General features: G+C 37.2%; 1 protein-coding gene across 13 annotated transcripts in view; it reads right to left on the bottom strand.

Moving 5' to 3' along the window:
- Nucleotides 1-585: 585 nt before the first annotated feature.
- The window catches only part of epb41l2 (erythrocyte membrane protein band 4.1 like 2), a 211,487-nt gene continuing 186,797 nt past the window's right edge, over nt 586-25,275 (bottom strand). Inside the window, exons 13-22 of one of the 13 annotated variants that reach the window (XM_041187700.1) lie at nt 22,787-22,849; nt 21,750-21,896; nt 18,976-19,143; nt 18,466-18,519; nt 17,796-18,317; nt 17,156-17,284; nt 15,904-16,002; nt 12,313-12,393; nt 7,739-7,852; nt 586-1,735 (exon numbers count right to left, since the gene is read on the bottom strand). In XM_041187700.1, coding sequence (XP_041043634.1) covers nt 7,745-7,852; nt 12,313-12,393; nt 15,904-16,002; nt 17,156-17,284; nt 17,796-18,317; nt 18,466-18,519; nt 18,976-19,143; nt 21,750-21,896; nt 22,787-22,849 — 1,371 coding nt within the window. In that variant the 3' untranslated portion in view covers nt 586-1,735; nt 7,739-7,744. The remainder of the gene's footprint in view (nt 1,736-7,738; nt 7,853-12,312; nt 12,394-15,903; nt 16,003-17,155; nt 17,285-17,795; nt 18,318-18,465; nt 18,520-18,975; nt 19,144-21,749; nt 21,897-22,786; nt 22,850-25,275) is intronic. The other 12 variants (XM_041187708.1, XM_041187703.1, XM_041187710.1 and 9 more) reach the window with 12 other exon arrangements.

Raw genomic sequence — 25,275 nt, 5'->3', positions numbered from 1 at the left:
ACTTAAGAAAACCTGTCCAATTGGTAATTTTATGATCACAGTGCGTAAACAATTAAACACTCATTGACTTGGCAAGTATGTCCTTTTAAAAATAAACTGTTGCAGTCAAACGAGGAGAGGGATATAAGAGGTGAGCCATTCAACTCCTCTTTACCTAATCGTAACAATGTGCAAGATAATTGAAGGTGATACACACCTGGATGAATGTGGCTTTAGGAATAGGCCGTCAAAAACTTGCTGTATCATGGTCAATTAAACGAGAAAGTGAAATGATATGTTCCAGGAGGGATTGGCTGTGGCCGGGTTAACGTGTGCATAGGACAGGCAAGGGAAACCAAGATCAAGAGCCAAAGAATCACATTTGAAAATATTTACAACTATATTTGTTTCTTAAAAGTAATTTTAAACTTTCTTTGTATCATTCACACTTTAATATAACAACTCTGCATGCGCAGCAGTTGAAATGATCTTCCACTATGAGCTTTGATAAGTTTGGATTCCTCAAATTATTACTGCCATATGTATCATTTGAGGAGCTTAACAATGGAATCAAACATAGGAAAATAGAAGATAGTCAGAACAACATATTTTAAGTGGAATTTATTTTCAACAGCATTACATGAAGCAAGAATATCAATCAACACAACTTTTAAGCTGCTAAAATATTATTTTGCTTGTTTGCCAATAAGGGTCAAAAGCATAATGACAGTCATCAAGATTTAGTATAGTTTTAAACAAATGCTAAGCACAAGATTCTGCCATATTATCTACAGAGAAGACCAAATAATAAAAAGATTATTTTTTTCAAAATCTTCCTCAAACATTAGACAAAGCCATCAGAAATGCAACACAATTTGCCCATTAACAGCTATACTTATAAAGCTTAGATTTTTATATCAAGATTCAGAATGTAAAAGCATTTATAGGAATGTATTCAATGTAATGATTTTTTTTATTTGAGGAAATATGATTTTAAAGTATTAAATTTTAAGCTGTCTACCATGTTATAGAACTGGTAAGTAAATAGAAAAGTACCTCTTTCCAATATGGATCTCCAAGTTCTATGGATGACTTAAAAAAATATTATATAGTAAATGCACTACAGTGAATTTTTTTTATTGGAATGATGTTTGCTTAACTTTAGGTCCCCTTTAATTTTTTGCAGCAATAGGCGGGCTAGGAGATCCTTTATAAACAGACGTAATTATTTTAAACTGACATGTTAAGAGTTCGAAGTGACACTGGAAAAGTTAGAAGAAAATCTTTCCATATTTCTCTTTTCCACAATATTTGGTACCTACTTGATCGTGCTAAAAATTGTTTCTGTAACAACAAGGTTTACACATATTTATTCAGGTTTTGAAAGTGAGCCACTTATGTATCTAAATTAGTCACAACATTCTGTACAAAACTCTTGTGGAACGGGAATTCTACTTGTAGCCTTTTTTGTATTTTTACTTGCGGTTATTAAATTCTAATGGTACATAGAAGTGGTAGGTTAATAAGCCATCACATTAGTAGAGAGTGAATAATCAAATTACAGGCTAATGATTTTAAATAACTAGCTCCAATGATGCTTTTCTGCAGGTCTCTGGCATCTTCAAATATTCACACTATGTGCGACTGCTATGTAGGGTGTCATTTGCGAATGCTCAGAGGTAACTTTTCTCTATTATTCATGGCAGTGGTCACTAATGGTAAAGATTCTTCATTTAGTTTCAGGCAATATTCATTTCTGGAAGTAAAGAGCACTGAAGATTAGCAAAGTAGCATTTAAAATGACTTATAAAAACTTAAAGATATACATTGCAGGTTGTTCAGTGAAACTGTACTTATGTATTTGATCCTGATATCTGCCAGTTCCTAACGAAAAATGCATAGGAGAGCAGGGTATTATAAGAATTGACTTTCAGCATTTAGCTTGATGCTGCATGTTTGCCTTATACAATGACAAACAACAGCAAAAATTAGCAACTGCCCAAATACATGTAACTGCTGCTTTAGGATTCAAAAAAGTAATCACCAACAGACTGTATACTCAAATATTTCAAATTAATTATGTAAAAAGGATAGGTAAGAAAATACTGATAGTGGGCAAGGTACAATACATTATACAAATGTAATTTCAGTTCACTTTCTTTAAAGTATTGTTTTAATTCGTAAAGTAGGAGCACTCTGGCTTTTCCCTCCTGTGCTTGAAAATTTTCAACTCAAATTTCAATTGTAGTAAACTCAATATTTCATGTGGAATATTATATTTTGTTGTCCAAATACAAAATCGGCAGATTTTTAAAAAATTTTACATTTTGCCTATATTTTTAAAAATGGCACATTAAGAATTTCTTGGTACGTTGATACACATTTTAATTAATTCCAAATTGAGATTTGAACAGATGTTACATGGGTCAAGTCCAGAGTTAATTCAAACATGATATGTATATTTAGTTCAAAATCAGTGGAGAATTAATTTCAGACAATTTTTAGCTAGATTGATCAGGACATTTTACCAAGGAGTGAGTTGGGAGAGTTCTTTCATAAGTGAAATACATCCATATGTGAGAAAAACAGGAATCAATTTGCCTTATGTGACAACCAGTCATGGGGAGACCTAGTTTCCTCCAGCAAATACAAAACTGAAGTTGAAAAGCAGAATATGGCAGATGCTGGAAATCTGAAACAAAAACAGAAAATGCTGGAAATACTCCACAGGTCAGGCAGCATCTGTGCAGAGTGAAACAGAATTAATATTTAAACATCGACTATTTTTCTGTCTACTGATGCTGTCTGGCCTGCTAAGTATGTCCAGAATTTTCTGTTTTTGTTTCACAATATTGAAGACGTTGCCTTTGGCTCTTGCCAAAATCTCTTATCCATTCCCAGGCTCAACTGAATCAGGCTGCTTGAAAACTGAGCACCCCGTTCAATCCCAAGTCAAGCTTTGAGCCCCATTGTTTATTCAGCACAAAGACCACCTACTTATACCTCGATAATATTACCTATTTTGTGTCCCATCTTGGTCCATCTGTTGCTGAAGTTCTCAATAATAGTTTTGTCATGCCTAAGCTTGATTATTCTAAACCTCTCCAAGCCAGCAAATGGATGGAAGCCATCAACAGTGCTATCAAGTGGCAAATACTCAATAACCTGTTCATAGAAACTCAGTTTGGCTTCTGCCAGGATCTTTCAACTCCAGTCCTCACTAAAATATTGATCCAAACAACTGCACAAGTGAACTCCAGAGGTGAAGTGAGTGACTGCCCTTGACGTCAAGGCAACATTTGACCAAGTGTGGCTTCAAGGAGCTCAAGTAAAACTGATGTCACTGGGAATTGGGAAAAAACCTCTACAGGTTCAAGTCACCTAGCTCAAAGGAAGTTAGTTATGGTTGTTGGAGGCCAACCATCTCAACCCCAGGGCAACACTGCGTGAGTTCCTCAGGACGGTGCACTTGGCCCAACCAACTTCAGCTCCTTCAATAACCTTCCCTTCATCAAAAGGTCAGAGGTGGAACTGTTAGCTGACAGCTGCAGTTTTCAGCTCCATTTGCAATTCCTGATGGTATATCAGTCGACGCCCGCTTGCAGCAAGACCTGAACATCGTTAATGCTCAGGCTAGCAAGTAATATTTGCACAACACAAGTGACAGGCAATTATTATCTCCAACAAGAGAGAATGTAACCACCAACCTTTGACATTCAACGTCATCACAATTACTGAATTCCCCAACATCAACATCCTGAGGGTTACCATTGACTAAAAAAATAACTGGAGCAATCATATAAGTGCTGCAGGCCAGAGGTTGGGAATTCTGGGATAGGTAACTCACCCAGTTTCCCAAAAGCCTGCCAACATCTACAAGGTACAAGTCAGGAAGGAGTATGATGAAATACTCCCCACTTGTTGGGAAGGCATTGGTACAACTGAAACACTAAACAAGCTAAATTCATTCAGGACCAAATAATCCACTTACCAGCTTAAACACCCTCTCCCTCCATCGCTACCATGCATATGTGTATCATATCTTTTTTTTTACTCATTCACAGGATGTGGGCGTTGCTGGCTGGGCCAGCATTTATTCCTCATCCTTAATAGCCCTTGAGAAGGTGGTGGTGAGCTGCCTTCTTGAACTGCTGCAGTCCATGCGGTGTAAGTACACCCGCAGTGCTGTTAGGGAGGGATTTCCAGGATTTTGACCCAGCGATAGCGAAGAACGGCAATATATTTCCAAGTCAGGATGGTGAGTGACTTGGAGGGGAACTTCCAAGTGCTGGTGTTCCCATGTATCTGTTACCCTTGTCCTTCTAGATGATAGTGGTCGTGGGTTTGGAAGGTGCTGACTAAGGAGCCTTGGTGAGGTCCTGCAGTGCATCTTGTAGATGGTACACACTGCTGCTATTGTGCGTTAGTGGTGGTGGTGTTAGTGGTGGTGGGGTGGGGGGCGGGGGAATGAACGTTTATGGATGGGGTGTCAAGCAAGCAGGAATACACTATCTATGGGATGCATTGCAGCAAGTCATAAACATTTCTTTGATGGTACCTTCTTAACCATATGACCTCCACCAGCTAAAAAGGCAAAGGCAGAAGATGCATGGGTACACCATTCCTCTAAGGTTCCTCTCAAAATCATACATCATCCTGACTTGGGCATATATTTATTTCCCTCTGTACTTTCATAAGCCATTTTTAGACTTCATTTTTGTTCCAACTGTTTTTTATTCCTACCTTTGATGCGCCCATTTTCCTTCTGTTTGGAATGTAATTAATCTGTACCTTATCTACTACATGGTTAGATATGCCCAGTTGCTATTTCATCTGCCATTGTTCCACAACCAATTGCACAGTTTGGGTATCTTTCAATCCACTGAAATTAATTAATTTCCAGTCAATACCTTTGTCTTCAACTCCTCTTTTAGATTCACATTGAAAATAATTAATGCGGTTATGGTTACGCTTTCCAACTGCTCTACCTTTAGATCATATGAGTTTTATTACTCAGATCTAGCATGCCCCCTTCTTTCTATATTCATTTTTATTTTTTATCCACATGTTTTATTTTTATTCATTTATCTGTATTTTTATCCCCTTTTTTATCCTATTTTCAATCCTTTTTTTCCCTCACCACACCACCGCCTCTTCCCCCCACCCCATCCCCTATAAGGCCATCAGTCACTTTTTCCATGTTGTCCTTTCACACAATGCTATCCTTGTTCTGCTATAATCACAGTCTGCTTTCTTACCTTTATGCCACTATTAGCACCTTTTTTAGCACTAACCACTACCATTAACAATCCATTTGTCCTTTAGTTCATGACATATTTGTCAATTGTTCCTTTGCTACGTTCCTTTCTTATCGCCTTCTATCCAGCACCACCTGCCCATCCCCTCCTTAAACAGTATAAATTTCATCACATTTCCACTTCTCTTCAGCTCTGAAGAAGGGCCATATGGATTCAAAGCGTTAATTCTGTATTTCTCTCTCCACAGATGCTTTCAGACCTGCCAAATTTTTCCAGCATTTTCAGTTTTTGTTTCATGCCCCCTTCTTTGTTAGATATGCAAAAATCGTTACAAAAAATAAGTCTAGGATTAAGGAACCCTACTTTTTTGACCAAAAGATTCTCTCAGTCTACCTTAGAATTGTTCAAATCCTTCATTATCACAATTGTTTTACCTTCATACCAATATTCTTCATTTCTTTTTCACTGTCTGGTGGTCTATAATGTATTATCAACATAATAACAGGTCCAAGCCAAGGTTTTTTCTTCCTGATTTCTAATGGATTGCACATTTGTATTTAAGCACTGTAACCCCAAATATTGATATGCTGTTTCTATTTTTATTTCTTATTCTTCCCTTCCCCATGCCTCTTCTTCACCTCTCTTATTTCCTCCATGATACATTTTTCCATAAACATACTATTTAGATTTGCCCCATTTCTCTACTTTTCTTGTTTAATTCCTCCCCAATTCCTCTACTTATTCCCTGTGCAGAATATTGAGGCTAATATGGTTAGGTAAAGCCTATTATGAATGTAGGGCTCCTCTGTCCAAGAAATAATCCCAATGCCCTGGAAATCTGAAAAAATCCCACCAAATGCTCACCATTTCTCTCCAAGCGGACCAACATAGAGCACTGAGTGTAATCTAATGGGCCTGCTTTTTATGTTATACCCAACTCCTCAAAGTCACTTTGAAAGCATTCCAGCCTGAAACTCCCTTTGCCATTTGTTCCAACTAAATCATGTCAGGCTACTCACTCTACTTCCCTTCCCAGAATCTTCTATATACTTCTTAATTAAGCCTATATATAAAGTTAATATATATCCAAATGCTTTGATTCTACAGGTGTACTGTTGTAAAGTTGCACACATGCGCCAGGGAAAGCAATTCATACACCCATCCACCAAAAATTCTCTTTTAAATTGTGCAGCCACTGTCATTTTGCATTCATGATTTTTTTGTGTTAAATAATTGTATTCTTATCTTTTCAGTCAACTTCAGTTAAGAGTTTCACTATCACCAGCAGTTCCACTAAGGAAGTTCTAATTAGTTAAATCCAACTCGATGTCACGCCAATACATTTTTCTTCCTCCCATTAGGAAGGAGTATGGTCTCCACTTCAATATATGCTCCATTCACTTGCCGTATAATCAAATGACTCACCCCAATTGTTTTCTAGAGAACAATTCTTCAAACCAGTGCATTGGGTTTGTGAACATTGTCAACATAGCCAATAGTAGCAGTATCTGTAATTTGTAATCAATACACTATTGAAAGAAATGTTTATTAGCAACAACTTATGTACAGGAGGAAGTTCTGCAGAAGAAAATGTCATAAAAATAGCATGAAATTTCCACTACAAATTTCTGCAGCTTGCAATAGAGTGCTTACTCAACCACAACCTTTTTCAAATTCTGGGACACAGCACCTTTAGTTCAGAAACTCCATTAATCTATATGTCGCAACTATGACTTTAAACATACCTCTAACAGCAGATGCTGTTCAAACAAATTAAATAAAATAAATATAACATTTATAGCAAAACAAAGAATTGTGTAATGCATTGCAAAAACAGAAATCATGCAACTTAAAATGAAACTTAATACAACAAAAACTCAGGAAATATGTACTACAGTATTCCCTATTTAACCAGAAGGTAATCAAATAATTACTGACCAAAAGTGAAGAAATTGGGCCTAATTAATTAAATGCCATTGATTTAGCTGGCTAAGAGCTAAAACTATTTGATTCATTAACATTTTGTTACAATTTGAGTATATTAAGATAAAATTGTGATTATGCTAGCATTGCTCTACTTTTGCAATTTTCTTTTGTTCTTTCAATCAAAATACACATATGGAATTGTGCTAGTCAAATTGTTGACAAGTAATTTCAAAATTTTCTCTAGTAAATGTTTGCTTTCAGACTATTTATTGAAGCCTTTTGAATTCTTGTATTCAGTCAATTGTTTGACACAATTTAGACTAGACCGTTCACAGCATATTAAGGTCAACTGCAGTACTATGACTTTGATCAGGCAAAATACAAAAAAGGTGAAATTATAGGCAGACATTGCTGGCTAGTGGTCAACCAAGGATCAATGCAAATTCATACCATGTATTTCTCCCTGCATAGAAAATGAAAGCATGCTGAAAAAAAATGGAGAGATATGAAGAACATAATATCTGCTCTGATTAAGTATTACATTTGCTGCCTCAGTAGATGCTGTGTTCCCTTACCTTAACTCATTCCTCCCCGTCCTCAGTGAGCTCTGTTTCTTTATGTACCACTACCCTGGTGACTGACATGTCTGGGTGCTGCTCTTTGGCTTCTTTTATTGCCTGGGCCAAGGCCTACCCAGAATTACAAACAATAATGATGGGATTGGGAAAAACAATACATGTCAAAATACACAAACAATGGCATAATTTAAGTAAGCTAAGTTTACCAATATTTGTATGGTAAAATAGATATACAATTTAATCTTGTATAAAAAAAATCAGTCATAAAAAATTTTACTTACTGAGAATGAACTAATCAAAATTTCCAAATGGAGTGGTTGCCCAAAAGGTCAATGTAAAAACTGTGTGATTGCCTTATTCAGAATATATCCATTGAGCATTTATGGAATAATGTATCAGGTTTCCTCACACTTCATGAAAAATATATACACCTATACACTTAGCCCAAAGTTGGTCGTCGCGTGAGCTAATTTAAAGTTAATGTTCCATATTATGAAACAAAGGCAAGACTGGATGGCTTTCAAACTAGTTCCTCAGACTCAAATCTCAGAGATATTAGGGCAGAAAGCTTGGTCAAAGAGATAGGTTTTAAGACGCATCTTTAAGAATAAAAAGATCGAGAGGCATAGAATCCTAGAGTTTAGGAACTTGGCATTCAGTGGTGGAACAATTAAAATTGGGGATTAGCAGGAGCCGGAACTAGCAGAGCACAGATATCTCAAATGGTTGTAGGTGTGGAGGAAAATATAGACATAGGGAAGGGGTGAGACCTTGGAGGGATTTGAAAAAAGGATGCAAATTTAAAAATCAAGGTTCTGTTTAACCTGGAGCTATCATAGGTCAGCAAACATAAGGGTGAAGCGTTAATGGGACTTGCAGAGTTTTAGATGAGCTGAAATTTATAGTGGATGGAAAATGGAAGGCTGCCCAGGAGAACACTGCAATAATACAGTCCAATGCTAATGCAAGCATGGATGAGGGTTTCAGCAGATGTGCTGAAGATGGGTAATATTACAGGTAATGTTACAGATGCTATATGATATTTGTGATGGAAGGGGTATGGAGTTGGTATCGCAGCCCAGGGACAAATCCAACAGCAAAGTTAGGGGAGGCGGTGGCGTAGTGGTATTGTCATTGAACTGGTAATCCAGAGACCAGGGTAATGCTCTGGGGACCTGGGTTCAAAACCCGCCATGACAGATGGTAGACATCGATGGTTGAATAAAAAATCTAATGACGACCATGAAAAATGCCAATTATCGTAAAAACCTATATGGTTCACTAATGTCTTTTAGGGAAGGAAATCTACCGTCCTTACCTGGTCTGGCCTACATTTGACTCCAGACCCATAGCAATGTGTTGATTCTTAAATAAGTAGGGCAATTAGGGATGGGGCAATAAATGCTGGCCTCACCAGTGAAGTTCATATCCAATGAATGAATAAAAAAAAGTTGTGAAGATGTGAAGTTGGTTCAGCCAGGGACAGTGGCCAGGGAGGGAGAAGGAGTGATGTTGGAATTGATAACAAGGGAATGGAGGAGTTTGTACAGGGGCTAAAAAGGATGGTCTTCGGTTTCCACTGCTTACTTGGAGGAAATGTCAGCTCATCCAGGATAGGATGTTGGATACGTTTGACAATAGAGGATGTGGAGAATTAGAGGTGGCACTAAAATAGTGCTGAGCATTGACAGCATACATGTGGCATTTTCAGGTGATTTCACAGAACACAGATGAGAAGTAGCATTTAAACAGCAGTTTTCATGACCATTAGATGTCTCAAAGTGTTTACAGTTAATGAAGTACTTTTTGAAATGTAGTCACTGTTGTAATGTATAGCAAACACGGCAGCTAATTTGCACTCCACTAAATCCCACAAACAGCAATGCAATGATGATCAGATAGTTTGTGATGCTGATTGAGAGATAAATACTAGTCAGGACACAAGGGCTAACTTCCCTGCTCTTCTTCGACGTAGTAACATAGGACCTTTGATGTCCACCCAAGCAGGCAGATAAGATTTTGGTTTAATACCTCAAGTGAAAGGTGGCATCTCCAAAATGCTAAGCTCCTTCAGTTCAGCACTGGAGTATCAGTTTTAATTTTTGTGCTCAAGCTTTAGTGGGTACTGAACCTGGAACCTTCTGATCTTGGGGCATGTGTACCACAGCTAAAGGAAGCTATGGTTTGATCCTTTGGGGATTCCAGAAGTAATGCTGCAGGGTCAAGAAGGCAAGTCATTGCAGGAGATTCTCTAGTTGCAACAGGGCAGGTAGGAATGAAACCAAGCGAGGGCAGTTCTGGTCAGCTAGACAATACAGGAGAGGTGATAGAAGTGAATGGTATGATCAACTTGCATTTTGTATATTCGTCTTATTGTGAAATAAAGCAGCTCATCAATTGTTGAACTGAAGTCTTATATCAATGTTTGCTCAGCCAGCCTGTTGAGAGGTTGAAGTAGTACATGCGTGCGAGGCACAAAGGGAATACTAATTAGCTCTCCTCCAACATTTCTCTGTCTTTGCAAAGCACTGTGCTGAAACCTAAGAAAAGTTGGCACTCCATCCATCATAGGGCACTCCTTTTGACCTAGACCAGCCCAAGAAAACTAAGAAATGGCTGCAATATTCTATGCTTAAGAAAAGAGACACTGACTATCTAATTGACTTGCGAATTCTTCCTAACACCTGTACAAATCTTAGACTGGGCAATCTACCAGAAATTCAAACATCAAGAACATTTTACTGTACCTTATGAATTTGCATTGTGAATTTAAAATAGTATAACGTTTAAAGCACATTGAGATTTTCCGTTGACTAGGGTTGGCACTAAGCAAAGTACATATCAATCATGAAAAAGCACCCCAGAAACATGTAAAAAAAACTGCCTCTCAATTTTCTGGTGCAAACTTTTCAAAAAGGTAGAAACTTAGGTTACATTCAGGCAGTGCAGAAACAATGCAAAGTTAAGGCATCTACATTACTCTTGTTCTTGTGGCAGCTATTGTCATGCTATATAATTGCTATTCCTCCCCTGGGCATCATCATAATATTCCCCAAAGTTAAGTATTTCACATACCAAATTCAAAAATCAACAGAACTTTCATCAGGAAAAACAAGTTAGTTGTTGTGTGACATTTGGATAATCAGAGGAATACCAGTAGGCCATTCAGGACCTTGAGACTGTTGCATCATTCAATTAGATCATGGCTGATCTGTATCTCTCAACTCCACTTATCCAGCTTTGTTCCATATTCATTACCCTTCTTGATTATTTTTAATTTATTTGCTAGCTTTTAGTGATTTTGAGTCCATGCATAGTTCAATCTTTGTTCCTCCACAGTTCCTAGTCTCTCACCCTTAAGAGAATGTTTTAATGTCTTTTTCCTACCAGAGTGGATGATCTCACACTTCTCCAAATTGAACTCTATCTACCACAGTATTATTCCAGAAGTATTTCTTCCTGCCAAATGACAGCAATGAAAAAAGTGCTACCCTGAAAAACATACAGCTCAAGTTTTAGATTAACTAAATAAATTATTCAGCTTGATGGATAACTAGTTCTTTGAATATCTTGTTCTAGTGTCTATGTAGCGCTTATGCAACAAAAATGTTGCAAGTTTACAGAATGAGGAGGCAGACAAAGCAACAGAACAGCTATTTAGGGTAAATTGATCTGTGAAGGCTTTAAATGAATGCATGAGCAACCTCTCAATACTGCCCAATAAAGTATTAGTTCTACAGTTCACTGGCTTTCTTCATGACATCAAAGCGACGAAAAAACATCTTTATTTAAAAAGAACATTTAATGCAACAGTACATATAAAACTAATGAAGTAGCACTCTGCTTTTCTAGATTACTTCCCAACGCTCCACAGCAAAATAGAGCAAAAAATACAAGGAATCTTTCTGAACAAAAGCTAGAAAATCACTGCTGCTATCAAAGGTCTACATTAATACAACGGTTTAATCATGAAGTTTTAAAGCAAACATTCTTCATTTATGTGGAACACCAAGAAGGATAGCTCTGACTATAACTATACAGAACTCCAGGTTTCTTCACTCTAATGCTTTGCCATGGAATAAAAAGCAAAAAATGTTTACATCCAGGTTAATGACTCAAAAATGAGGCAGATCTTCCCAATAAGCAAAACTCACCAATAACCTACACTGAACTTCAAATAAAGATTTAAGAGAAAATATTGCATATTTTCTTTTGTGAAATATTTAAGTAGACAAAAAAAATCAACTTTATGCTTATACTTCCCAAGACAAAGTCAGAATGCCAGATGAAATAGCTTAAAGCTAAATGCTGCTGATATTTTAGATAAATGTTTGAAGTATAAAAAAGTGCAGAAAATTAAAATGTGGCAAAGTTTGAAATCTACATCAAAAGCTCAAAATTCTGCACTAAAATTAGTCAACGTCAATTCACTCCCATAAATTAATGGGAAATTCACTTATTTTCATCCTCCTTGCAAACTACTACTGAATCACTACTGGGTTACTTCATACATATTTGAAAATACTCAAGCCTGCTTGTAAAATAAGCTTAAAATGAAAAATAAAACTAACCTGATCATGGTCAATATCTGTATCCCCCGTGATAACAATTCGTTTTTCAATTCTCGTTTCAGAAATGCCACCTTTAACGGTCTAAGGAAAAGTGAAGAATTAAGTCAGCCATTGACTTTTTTCATGAATAAATAGTGGACAGTCAATCTTTTCAGTCACACCTTTGTAGCCAGTTTCATTTGATTTGATTTTTCTCTCAGCGGCAAACGAACAGTGCTAGCCATTCATTACACACAGGCATAGATCTTCCATGGGATATTGCACTGGAACTTGCTACAATAAGAAAGCCATTTAGTGCAACACCACCTACAAGAGTTCTAGAACCAGCCCAAACAGGGAAAGCAACTTTGTTTCCCTCTAACCAGAATGAAGAATCATTAATGAAGAGCACAGAACCTGAGCCAGCAAGTGTCAATCAGGCTACTTCATTCAATGCTAAATCAGCAACAGATAGCAAAATAAAGAGGGAAAGGGAGAATGCACGTACGAGGGGCAGAAACGAGGGGGTAAGGGCACCAGGGCAGGTATAGGGTGGTCAGAGACACGCATGAGGAGACGGTGACGGGGCGAGAACGATAGCAAACGCTATTGTTATATACCGCTTGAGGGAATGCACAACATAAATCATTTCCAGTCCACAAAGATAATCAAAACATTCACATCATCATTCACATCACCCTCATCCACAATTCATTCTGAGCCACTTACCTGCTCAAGGCAACGTCCCTTTCTATTAGCTCAGTAACCACTGTGAACCATGAACCTCATCATATTTATACTGATCCCTACTACCTTCCACTCTGATCACAATTAGATATTTATCCAGCTTTCCTCCCCCTTGAAGAATTCATTTCTTTTTATGGGAATTTATTTCACATGTCTACTGTTTAGTTCAGGAAAAAAAAATCTGGTCTTGTTGAAACCTGTTGATTTTGAAACTATCCCCTGATCTACAATTATTTTTCCAAACTATTTGTGTGTCAACATTCTGAAGACCCAAATCATGTAATTTTCCTTCCACTCTATTCTCAATCTTCTTTTCTACAATTTAAAGCAGTTCAGCTTATGACTGTTTACTTACACCTTGGAGTCTGAGTCATGGTTTGATATTGTGCCAATTCTGAACCATCAGCTATCTTTAATGCACCATATTACTAATGTAGTCATAATCATTGTGGCTTTGTGGGGATGGCAGTGGTTATCAGCCCCTGCAGCTTCTAGTCTCTACAGTCTGCAACTCTTATATTTTGAAGGAGACATGAGAATTAAATTCCTAAGTAGATTCTACATTTACTTTGATATTTTCAATCTTTTGTCACTTAAATTTTGGTATTCATTAAATAATTGTATATAATTAAATCTACCACATTGTGTTTGGTATTGATGAAAATATAAATAATTAAGTGTTATTTTTAAATTTTGTGGTTTTTTTGTATTTATCAAAAATTTATAAATACTGATATACTTGAATAGCAGATACATGAATTAGTTGATGCATGCAATTCCATTAGAATTCTGGAAAAATAAGCTCTCTGCACCCTCTCCGCTCAATTTAAAATGGAGAAAAAAAATGCAACAGGAAGTCAGATTAGAAATGCGTGCAAATACAAAATTAAGAAATGGATAAATATTAGGACATCTCATAGCGGAGTTGAGGGTTATTAAAAGTTTTGTGCAGATCATTCTTATAATGCTACAGCTGTATTACTCACTTAACCTTCAGAATTGAAGAAATTTTGGAAGATTACAACTAATGCATCCACTATCTCTATAATCATTTATTTAAGACCCTAGGTTGCAGACCACCAGGTCCAAGGGACTTGTCAGTTTTTAGCCCCTTTGGTTTCCCTAGTACTTTTTCTATAGTGATAGTTTTAAATTCCTCCCTCCCTTCTATCCCCTGCTTTTCAACTATGCGTGGGGTGCTTTTTGTGACTTTTACCTTGAAGACAGATACAAAATCCTTGTTCAAAACCTCCGCAATTTCTTTGTTTCCCATTATTAATTCCTTAGTCTCATCTACTAATGAACCAATATTTACACTTTAGTTCTCTTTTCCTTCTTATATGCTTATAGAAACTCTTACTGTTTGTTTTCTTATTTCTTGCTGGTTTACTCTCATACTGTTAATTCCTCTCTAAATTTTAGGCATACTTCACTGGTTTCTAAAATTTCCTGCTACAGGAATCACAAAATGTTACTATGCAAGTACAGCAAGTGATTAGGAAGACAAATGGAATGTTAGTGTTTATTGCATGGGGAATCGAGTACTAAAGTAGGGAAGTGTTACTACAGCCATACAGGGCCTTATTGAGACTGAATCTAGAGTACTGTGTACAGTTTTGGTCTCCTTACTTAAGGAAGGATATAATCACATTAGAAGCAGTTCAGAGAAGGTTCACTCAACTGATTCCTGGGATGAAGGGACTAGTTAATGAGGAAAGGCTGAGCAAGTTGAGTCTATACCCATTAGAGTTTAGAAGAATGAGAAGTGATCTTATTGAAACATATAAGGTCCTGAGGGAACTTGACAGGGTGGATGCTTAGAGGACATTTCCCCCTATGGGAGAAACTAGAACTTGGGGACAGTTTAAAAATTAGGGGTTGCCCATTTAAGGTTGAGATGAGAAATTTTTTCTCTCAGGGGATCATTAGTCTGTGCAATTCTCTTCCCAAGAAAGCAGTGGAGGCTGAGTTAGATAAATATTTGATTGACAAGGGATGTGGGGTATAAACAGGAAAGTGGAGTTGAGGCCAAAATCAGATCAGCCATGATCTTGTTGAGTGGCAGAGCAGGCTCGAGGGGCCAAATAGTCTACTCCTGCCCCTATTGCTCGTGGTCTTGTGTTTTGTAATCTTCTGGCTTACCACTAATCTTCAAGACACTGTATTAAAATGTTTCCTTTGTTGTGGCAGGCAATATAAGAGGGGCCCATTGTTTCAAAGAAGGAAAGGAAATGGGAGCCCATGTCAAAGTGACACTATAACCAAGCAGCCCTCAGCCATTTTTAAAAACCAGATAGTGCCCTGAAAAATGTCTCTCTCAACAGCATGGTATAATTTCTTATTTTGAATGTAGGAGTTAAAAGACTAGAGAACCAGTATTTTATAATGTAGTACTGCAGCAGGACCATGCGAACAGGTAACTGAGAAATGTTATTTATAACCCCATAATATACTACATGGTGCAGTGCAAGATTTAAGTGTTATTTCATTCTCATATTAATTTGACTATTCCCTTTAAGAAAGTAATCAAATCAAAAGACATAGGTATGTTTGGATAAGTACTTAAGTTTACATTGCATTTACTCATTTGCTGGTTATATGCACTTGCTTTAAAATGACACACTGATTCATTTTTCTAAAGGTACACTTCCTACCGATAGGCAGGGTGACAACTGATCAAAATTACAAGGAACAGTTCACAGGCAGCAATGAGTGCCATCAAATAATTTCAGCAGTGCACTTTGTTAGTAAGGTAAAACAAGGAACTTAAATTCAGTAGAAAATTTCAATGACAGCAGGCAAACAAAGCTGTGCTTTTATTATACAGGCCAAACATCAATGGATGGCCTACCACCTACTGCACACCTTGGTAATCTGCGTCGTCATTGTTGTACAAATAGATTCGGAAGTTATAGTCTGAGCACTCATCAGGACGCCAGGATCATTGTCTCCACTGCCATCACCCTTGAAATACAACAAAATGAGAAAGTCCAATCAATTTGGTCAGAAATAATAATATTGTTATAATACTGTTGAATCATAGGATATTCAACTAGATGAATAAATCAGTTTAATCAAGTGCCATTTTAAAAAAGTGCTGCAATAGCTTACACATTGGTGCAGGCCTTTGTTTAAGCTTTTCACCTGATGCCTTGATGGAGCTAAACAATTAAAGAAGTCATTAACTAACATGGTCTTCACACTATTAACAACCTGGTTAACCTCCTGAATGTTGAATAAGTAAATAACACTGCAAAGGGAGCTAATAAATCGGTGCAAATATTAATAGGCGAAATGGTGTGCCCCTGATTTCTCATGGAGTGTCAGAAGGAACAGATAAGTTAAGTCTAGGATAAACTGAATATTATAGAAATGTCTGAATATTTAAGCTCTGGAAAACAAGGATGTTTCAAATGTCACTTACTTAACTGCACTGTTTGACTTTGCTGTGGCAGGGTACTTAGCTACAATGAAAAGCATATAACAGCAGCGCATTTTGTGTGAAAACTCACTATTCAACAGAATTGATGCAACTTTATAGGTAAAGTGTGTAGGGCACAGATCAAATTCTGAACCTCACCTTGAACTGAGGAGACACACATATGGGCAAAGACCTAACTAAGGCAAAAGCTAGCAGCAAATTACATCTTGTATATCTGAATATTCAAATAGTGATGACATGACTATTACTAAAAGGAGAGCTCATCATTACCCAGATCTCTCTCCAGCAAGTCTGCCAAAAAGACAGGTGGCCAAAGATCATCTATATTCATTTTAGTGGGAAAGAATTAATGTGCAACACACAGGTAAGAGAATCAATACTAGTGAGAAGTATTTACATGAATTGATTAATATTTTATGCCAGGAACTACAGCTTTAGAATATGTTTGCAAAATGTAGAACTGTGCTATATTTAAAATTCTTAATCTTTCAAAAATGTAAAATATTTCTGTTAGTCTATACAAGTTTAAAAACTATGGAGGAACTTTTGGAAAAGTATAAGCATATAAATTGGCAATGTAAAAGCTACAATTTACATGGTATACACATAGTTGCAATCCTCACTGCAAGGCAATTATGACATATCTAACCACTTTTTTTGGGAAGGTAAGTCTACCTGGGCAGCTTCATATGTAATGGTTTTGGTCTCCGTTTGAACAATTGGAACTTCTTTTGTTGCAATTTCAGTCTTGTCAGGGCTCACTGTATCAGAGATTGTCACCATTTCTGTCTTTACCACAGGAGGCTATTAATAAGAAATTTAAGTAAGTAAAACCAGATATACTTTAGAGGATAAGCTAAAAAGAGATGCCAACTGAAACCTAATAGTAAGAAGAAGAAAAAAGTGAAAAGCTATAAAATGAAAAGAATGGAAAAGATTCATATCATAAATGGGCTTAATGAAAAAACTCAAGATGTTTATATTAAAACAGATAGCATGACATAAAATACAGAATGCAAAATATTCAACTATTTTATACTTCAATAAACATAAAAAATACATCATAAAGAAAAATTTAGTGGTTGCCCAAATCTCCAGTGCAAGCAAAGTAGCCAGAAACCAAGACTGAAGCAGGCAGAGGGGTGGTTGATAACTACTTCTGTCTATTTTGGGGGGAGAAAAGAAACTTGCTCAATCTAAGTGAATTGAAATTGTTCCAGAAAACCCATGACAGACCAGGAAAGAGGCAGTATGCACTGGAGAGGACTCCAGCACACTAACATTTACTCCTGACCCAATTGCTGTGAACATTTACCTCCGTGCAACATATAACTTCTGGCACAGCATCATTATCAACATACGAAACATCTCCATTTAGCTTGGGTTTGGCGTCTTCTTGCTCTTGCTTGTGTTTTGCTTCCTGAAGTTCTCCATTCTGCACTTCTTGCAAATTTTCTTCCGGGACATCCTGCATTTTATGTACCACAACAGCTGGACAGTGTACTGTTTCAATTTCTGTTACCGAAATCTTGGGCTCCATTCCTACTGTAGTCAATGTCTTAAATTCATTTTTTTCTCTCTTTACATTTTCTCCTTCCTTGGTCTGTGGGTGGTACTCTGCCTCTTCCTCACTCTCACTATGGCTATCAGAGGATGAGGCATAACCCTCTTTTGCTGGCACCTTAGAGGGGGGCACAATTGTGCTGCTTTCAGCAGCTCTTTCAAGTTTTATTTTTGAATGGCTGGGTGCACTCTTTACCTCTTCAATCACTATTGTTTCTTCTACTACAACCTCTGCCTGCTCCTCCATCTCGGATTTCTGTTTCTCATCTGAGCTCTACACAAGGAAATGAATGAAAAAAAAATGAGGCAAGAAACATGAAACATAATCATGCAAACTTAAAAGGATAATCACAGAAAACAAAAGAAATGAAGAATGATGTTACAGTGGTTATGCTCTGGTGGAATTATTTAATAAAGACCACCTTGGCAACACCTCCGACTCCTGCTGGAAGCCCCTCTGTTCTTGAAGCAAGATCCTGGAGAACAAGCAAGCAGCCACAACAACATGTAATGAATATCCTTTACCACTGATTGATGGGAAAAAAATCAATTATGACAGATGAAATTGCTGCAGAGAGTTCCCCATTTATAAATATATAAATATACATATATAAAAATATATATAAACACACACATATATATAAATATATATAAACATATATATATAAACATTTATAAGTATATATAAACATATATAATCATATACATAATATATATAAATATATGATATATAATGTATATATATATATAATACTAAATTATGAAAGACTACTGTACAGCTACAAAGAACATGAAAGATAAGCAATTTAAAAATGCATAAAAATACAAGAGGACATACAAATAATGACCAGGACAAAACAGAAAAATCATAGCAGCATGTTAGACATACTGTGACTTTTATAACTACCAATCAAATTCCATTCTAAAAGCACCTCAGGCAACTGCTTGGAGCATGTGAGAGAAACAGATTCAGCAGCAGATTTTTCTTTCAGCCCCGCACCCTCTGATGCCTGAGAAATAGCAGACGAGAAGGAGGCCACCAAGCCTGTTGAGAAGCTCTCTTTACTAAGTAAAAGCGATGTTATCTCCTCTTCTAAGCTCTAAGCAGTTAGAAAATTGAGAATAAAGATTAACAAAGATAACAAACAATCTTACAGGAGAAAAAAAGGGACAGAAGTTACACTATATCACATATCTATAGGCTTTTGCCTGTAAGTAAGAAAACATGCCATGACAAGCAGGTCTTTTACAGCATAAACACAGAATATCTTAATATCCACAAACATTATTAATCAGTTTTGAAGCAATATGCCTATTCTGTCTAAAATATATTTTCAAAGTAGCAAATCCTCAATCCACTTAATAGAATTTCAGAATTATAAAAAAGTATTCTGTAACAAATTGCCCGAGATTTCATAGAATTCCTATTGAATGCCCTTAGTGAACAGTTTTAAGATTTGCCCGTTGACCCTGGATTGTGCAAGGTGTTAGCATGTCCACACAACATGGAGTTTAACATCCGCAATGTACTTCACTTAATAGGGGTGTTCCCATGTGCTGGAAATTGTCCAGATTCTAAGGAAAACTATGAACATTTTGTAAAATAAGAAGTTTACAATTTTGCTAGGAATATGTAAGCGAAAAATCTTCAAACAAATTTATGCTGTGCTATATGGAGTGATTAAAATTCTTTGCACCATGTGATTATATTGTTATTCTAGAAAGCCTATTAAAAATACGATTTAATTGGCCTTAGCAGCATCTTGATCAAGATCTTTCCAAAGCAACAAAACCACATAAGTGCAAAAGATCAAAATCGATCATCTAAAAAAAAACAGAATTCAAGTACTAGAAAGAACGAAAAGTTTAATCCTGACGAAGCTAACTGAACAGTTTTAAGATTTGACCCTGGATTGTGCAAGGTGTTAGCAGAATATCCTTCTGATCTCTGGTACCTGAAGTTTGAATCCTACTCAGACTAATGGAATGAATGCTGGCTGTATGTATCCTACATTAAACAACTTTGGAAAGTCAAAACCTAGTTCTTAGTCAGCTTCGTCCCCCAATTTGACACTTGCAATATCAGAGAAGCCATAAGGATGATGATGTGGAAAAATGGAACAGCACAGAAGTGTGATAGAGGGTACTGATCCAGGGCTGGGACAAGGTAGAGAGAATTTTGTTCTGCAGCTGTATACTACTGAATTGGCAGTTGCCGATGGCAATAGTGAGTGATTCAAATCAGAAGTGCTTGATCTCCAAGTACTAATATTCTTTGTCTTGATGAGCACAAAATGCTTTTCTGTTTTGGAAATGGAAACAAACATGTAAACAGGAAAACAGGGTAACAGGCCACAAAGGCTCACAACAAGAAACATACACAAATGTACAAGTTTTATAGAAGACAAGTTAACCATGGTGTTTTTATATTTAAATAAAAAACACATGGGAGAAGCCTTATATGCAACATTATATACAGCACCTAATTAGCCTAGAATTGCTGCTAGAGATCAAATCACCAAGTTCCACCTAAACCATGCCTGACACTGCATTAGTTCTGCCAAAATGAAACTGCATCCAAGTTTCCCGCATTTATCAGCACAAGCCCAAAATCTCTCATTAAGCAGCGCAATTAAGCAATGTAACTGGCTGATTCATTTGCAGGATTTACATTCTCCACCTAGGATGATTTCTGCAGTGGCAGTGGATAGGCCCATGGCTTCCACTGGCTGCTGATGAGATGATTAATGTTGAGTTCACATGACCATAGGTGCTCATGCACCATGAGAATCTCCGCACAATGTGAATGCCCGAACTAGTGCAATAGACAGGAAGTCACCTTTCCAACCTAGGGCATGACCAGCTTGTGGGTGAGAACTGGCTCAGGTGGAGAGTCTGTTGAGTGAGCTTTAAGGATTGCAGATATTTAAGCATAATGCAATTACAGGCGCAACTTGCTTACTCTTAAAATTCTATGACCCTTTGCATTAATTGATTTGTTTCCACCCAGAATGAGCTGTTATCTGCATGGATAGTATACAAAAACTCCAGGTTAAATCTTACCTTTACAAGAACCATATCCTAAAATTAATTTCATACCATTTGAAAATTCTCAATGACTGAAAGTGCAACACATCCACTGGATGGTTATAGAAAATGTTCCAAATCTTGATTCCATTTCAGAAAATCTTCACCAGGTGAAGAAATAGTGGCTCTAATATGGGAAATGTCACAGGGCCAATAAAGCTAAACCTAAACTCAACACTTTAACGCACAACTGAAAATTCCCAGATGGAAAGTTTGCAGATGAGTGGTTGGAGGCTGAAGGCCACAATATTGTACTCCACAATTCTTCTAAATGTATTTCCAAATTGAGTTTTAAAATAAAAGCATCAACATTAATTTGTATAAGAATTCCTCACACATGTTCACCATTGTAAGCAAAAGAAATGAGCTTGGAATAATAATTTGGGATCCTACATCGAATAATGCAATCGTGTGATAGGATGAATAAATTAGAAATTATTGGTAAGGTGTCTATACCTTAATTTGTTAATGCACTCAAACACAAAAATGCTTATCCAAATTAGCATTGCAAATATTTTTCTAATATGTATGAAAGCATTACAAATCATACAAACACAAACATCCATCAAGTTGGATCAAGCCTTTAATTAAAACCTGAGATTCTGCTTCTGACACATACCCCTTCTGTTTGCAGTGATAAGGGTTTGGTCAATCGATTTTCCCATTCATTTGGACGTGGTTCAGGTGTGGATTCCATGAAACTGCGTTTTAGCTCGCTAATGCTAGCTTGATGTTTCAATAGATCTTCCTGGGTCTTATCAAGGTCCTAATTTCCGCACATGTACACAATTAGAATGAGACAACAGATCAAAACTAAATTAGTCAAAAAATGAGCAACACACAGAACGCCTAGGCTCACTGAAAACTGGTTCTTTATTGATTTAAGAAAGTAGCCTGCTGGCTTGATTATTTTTTGTAAACCTCAATTGTTTAGAATTTATTTGCATAAGCCCAGCTTTAATACCAGATATCACTTGCCTACTGATGCTAGTCTTCCAATAGTACAATTTGGACAGTGCCATAAATATAATAACTTGAAACATTTAATATTAATTTCTATTGAAACAGGGATCATTTTAGGTGCATCCTTGTTAGTTAAAGGGCAATCATAATTGACCGTGAAATAGTTTCTAAAATTTACAGCAAGTGTAAGAACCTATGTTAAAAACATAGCTGATATAAGTTTCATCAAAAAAGGTAAATAATCAATTTCTTTTTAAGATCTAAAATTAAATATTCAGTGAGACAAGGCATATGTAATTGCAACTTAGTGTGAAATCTGGAGTGGTCTGTTTGATTTTAGTATATATTATACATATTATTTGGTAAAATCACAAAATTATATATAAACGGTCAATTAGCCCAGTTACTAGTCTGCAGTAATTCTGGTTAGTAAATGTGCTCATTCATCTTGATCTAACTGTAGTGAAAACACTTTTGTTTCTACCTGGCACCTGGTTTATATTGCATGCTAATATTCCAAGCTAATCCACCACAGCTCAGGATTTGAAAAATACAACTTGGGGAGGTGTAGCATGCGTTCAAATGATGTCCATTCCCATGCATTGCATGCAAAATCCATGGCAACAGCCTGCTAGTGAAAGTTCATTCAGCGCAAAACAATAGCCCATCCATGTACTGAGATTTTATACAAACCTCCAACATTAAATTGCTATGTCTGATATAAATATTTTCTCCTTCTATGCTCAATGACTTATTCTGTGAAATCGAGAGAAAGAAAAAGGAAAGAAAATTCCAACATAAAAATAAATAAAATCATATGGGGCATGCAGGCACCAAAACAAAATGAAAATTAAGAAAAAAAATCATCAAGGAATGAAAAAAGTACACTACCACATCTCACATGATATTCTAAAACATTCCAAACCTAACAGTTGAAATGGGAAAGAATGCAAGTTGCATCAACCTTTTGCTGCTGCAGTGCTTCTTCCTGCTCCAACTGAATGCATTCAACAAGTTGCAAAAGAAAATATTATTTCCTCACTATTATGAAAAACTAGTCGATAAAAATGGCAACTACATGCAAATAAAAAAATCTTAACCAGTTTGCATATTTCATCTGCCAGGGAAATAGGGGCAAACCAAGTAGTGACTGCTCCCCAATACGTTCCGGGGAACTTTCCCACAGCGCTTGGGAAGCAGATTGACTGCTTAGAGGTAGGCAGCCAATTTATATACTTAAGGAACAAAAACAAAAAACAGAATTACCTGGAAAAACTCAGCAGGTCTGGCAGCATCGGCGGAGAAGAAAAGAGTTGACGTTTCGAGCCCTCATGACCCTTCGACAGAACTTGAGTTCGAGTCCAAGAAAGAGTTGAAATATAAGCTGGTTTAAGGTGTGTGTGTGTGGGGGTCTCTCTCCGCCCCCCCACACACACACCTTAAACCAGCTTATATTTCAACTATTTCTTGGACTCGAACTCGAGTTCTGTCGAAGGGTCATGAGGACTCGAAACGTCAACTCTTTTCTTCTCCGCCGATGCTGCCAGACCTGCCGAGTTTTTCCAGGTAATTCTGTTTTTGTTTTTGTTTTGGATTTCCAGCATCCGCAGTTTTTTTGTTTTTATTATTATTATTATATACTTAAGGTCTCAATTTGGGGTGATTTTGTGGCCAAATAATCTACCTGGAGGGGCTTTTCCCTTTGCTCCGAGGGGCCGACTGGCTTTGACACTCTGAATTTTTTTGACTTACCTTATCACCTCCACGGGCACCTCCATTTTGAGGAGGCCTCACGGACCTCGACCTGTCTTGGCAGTGCCCCCTTTTCCTGGTGGGGTTGTCGAGGATTCAGAGCTTCCAGCCTTTTGATTGCCTGGTGGCATCAGGAGTCCACATGGAATTTGGAGGCAGCCAACTAGGAGGCTGCCTATAGGAAGACAGTGAGACACTGGTCTCGCAGCCAGCAACTGCCAGCTCGGGACCCGCATTTAGACCAGACATCGGGGTCCCGACACCAGGGAAAAATCCAGCCCTTTGGCTCAGATTTCTTTTATGTTTGTACCTCCTGCCTGTAAAACGTAAGATCATAAGAAATAGGAGGAGTAGGACATTTGGCCCAACAAGCCTGCTCCAACATTCAATGATCATGGTTGATTTGATTGTGGTCTTAACTCCACTTTCCCACCTGTCATTCATAACTCTTGACTCACTTGTCAATCAAAAATTTGTTTAACTCAGCCTTGAATATATTCAATGATCCAGCCTTAACTGCACTCTATGGAAGGGAACTCCAAATACTAAAGACCTTCAGAGAAGAAATTCCTCCTCACCTCAGTCTTAAATAGGAGACCTCTTATTTTTAAATTGTGCCCCCTAGTTCTAGGTTGGCCCACGAGGAGAAACATTCTCTCAGTATCTATCCTGTCAAACCCACTCAGAAACTTAGATGTTTCATTCAATATTAGGGACCATGAAACTATCATCGACTGTCATAAAAACCTACCTGGTTCACTAATGCCCTCTAAGGAAGCTAATGTGCCATCTTTACCCAGTCTGGCTCACGTGATTCCAGACCCACAGCAATGTTGTCGACTCTTAACTGTTCCCTGAAGTGGCCCAGCAAGCTATTTGGTTCAAGGGCAATTAAGGGTAAGTAATAAATGCTGGCCCTGCCAGCAATAGCCACAACCCATTAAAGAATAAAGAGAAAAAAAACACCTCTCATTCTTCTAAACTCCAATGAGTATAGGCCCATCCTGCTCAACGTTTCCTCAGAAGGCAAACCCTTCACCCCAGGAATTAGCATAGTGAACCTTCCCTGAACTGCTTCCAATGCATATATCCTTTATTAAGAAATGCAACAAAAACTGTACATAGCACTCCAGGTGCAGTCTCACAAATGTCCTGTACAGTTAACAGTTAAAAGCTTTCCTCTTTACCAACTGTAAGTATTTACTACCTGCTTTTTGAGGGAAAAATGGAGGCCAAGGGGATTCTTTTTTTTTGAAGGCGATTGTTTATTATGACACAGCTTTGCTTAGACATAGGTTTGGAATATCTGGACTATTTATGAAGACTATCATGTCTTCATTAGAAATAAGTGGGATCCTAAAAGCCATTTTGGTCAATCTGGTTGGTTGCAGTGTTCCAACTAAATAATCAAAGCCTTTGGGACTTGAGTG

The sequence above is a fragment of the Carcharodon carcharias genome, chromosome 5, assembly GCF_017639515.1.
Source record: "Carcharodon carcharias isolate sCarCar2 chromosome 5, sCarCar2.pri, whole genome shotgun sequence".
Classification (NCBI taxonomy): domain Eukaryota; kingdom Metazoa; phylum Chordata; class Chondrichthyes; order Lamniformes; family Lamnidae; genus Carcharodon; species Carcharodon carcharias.
The sequence above is the reverse complement of the archived record's forward strand: the minus strand, read 5'-3'. Positions and strand labels throughout refer to the sequence as shown.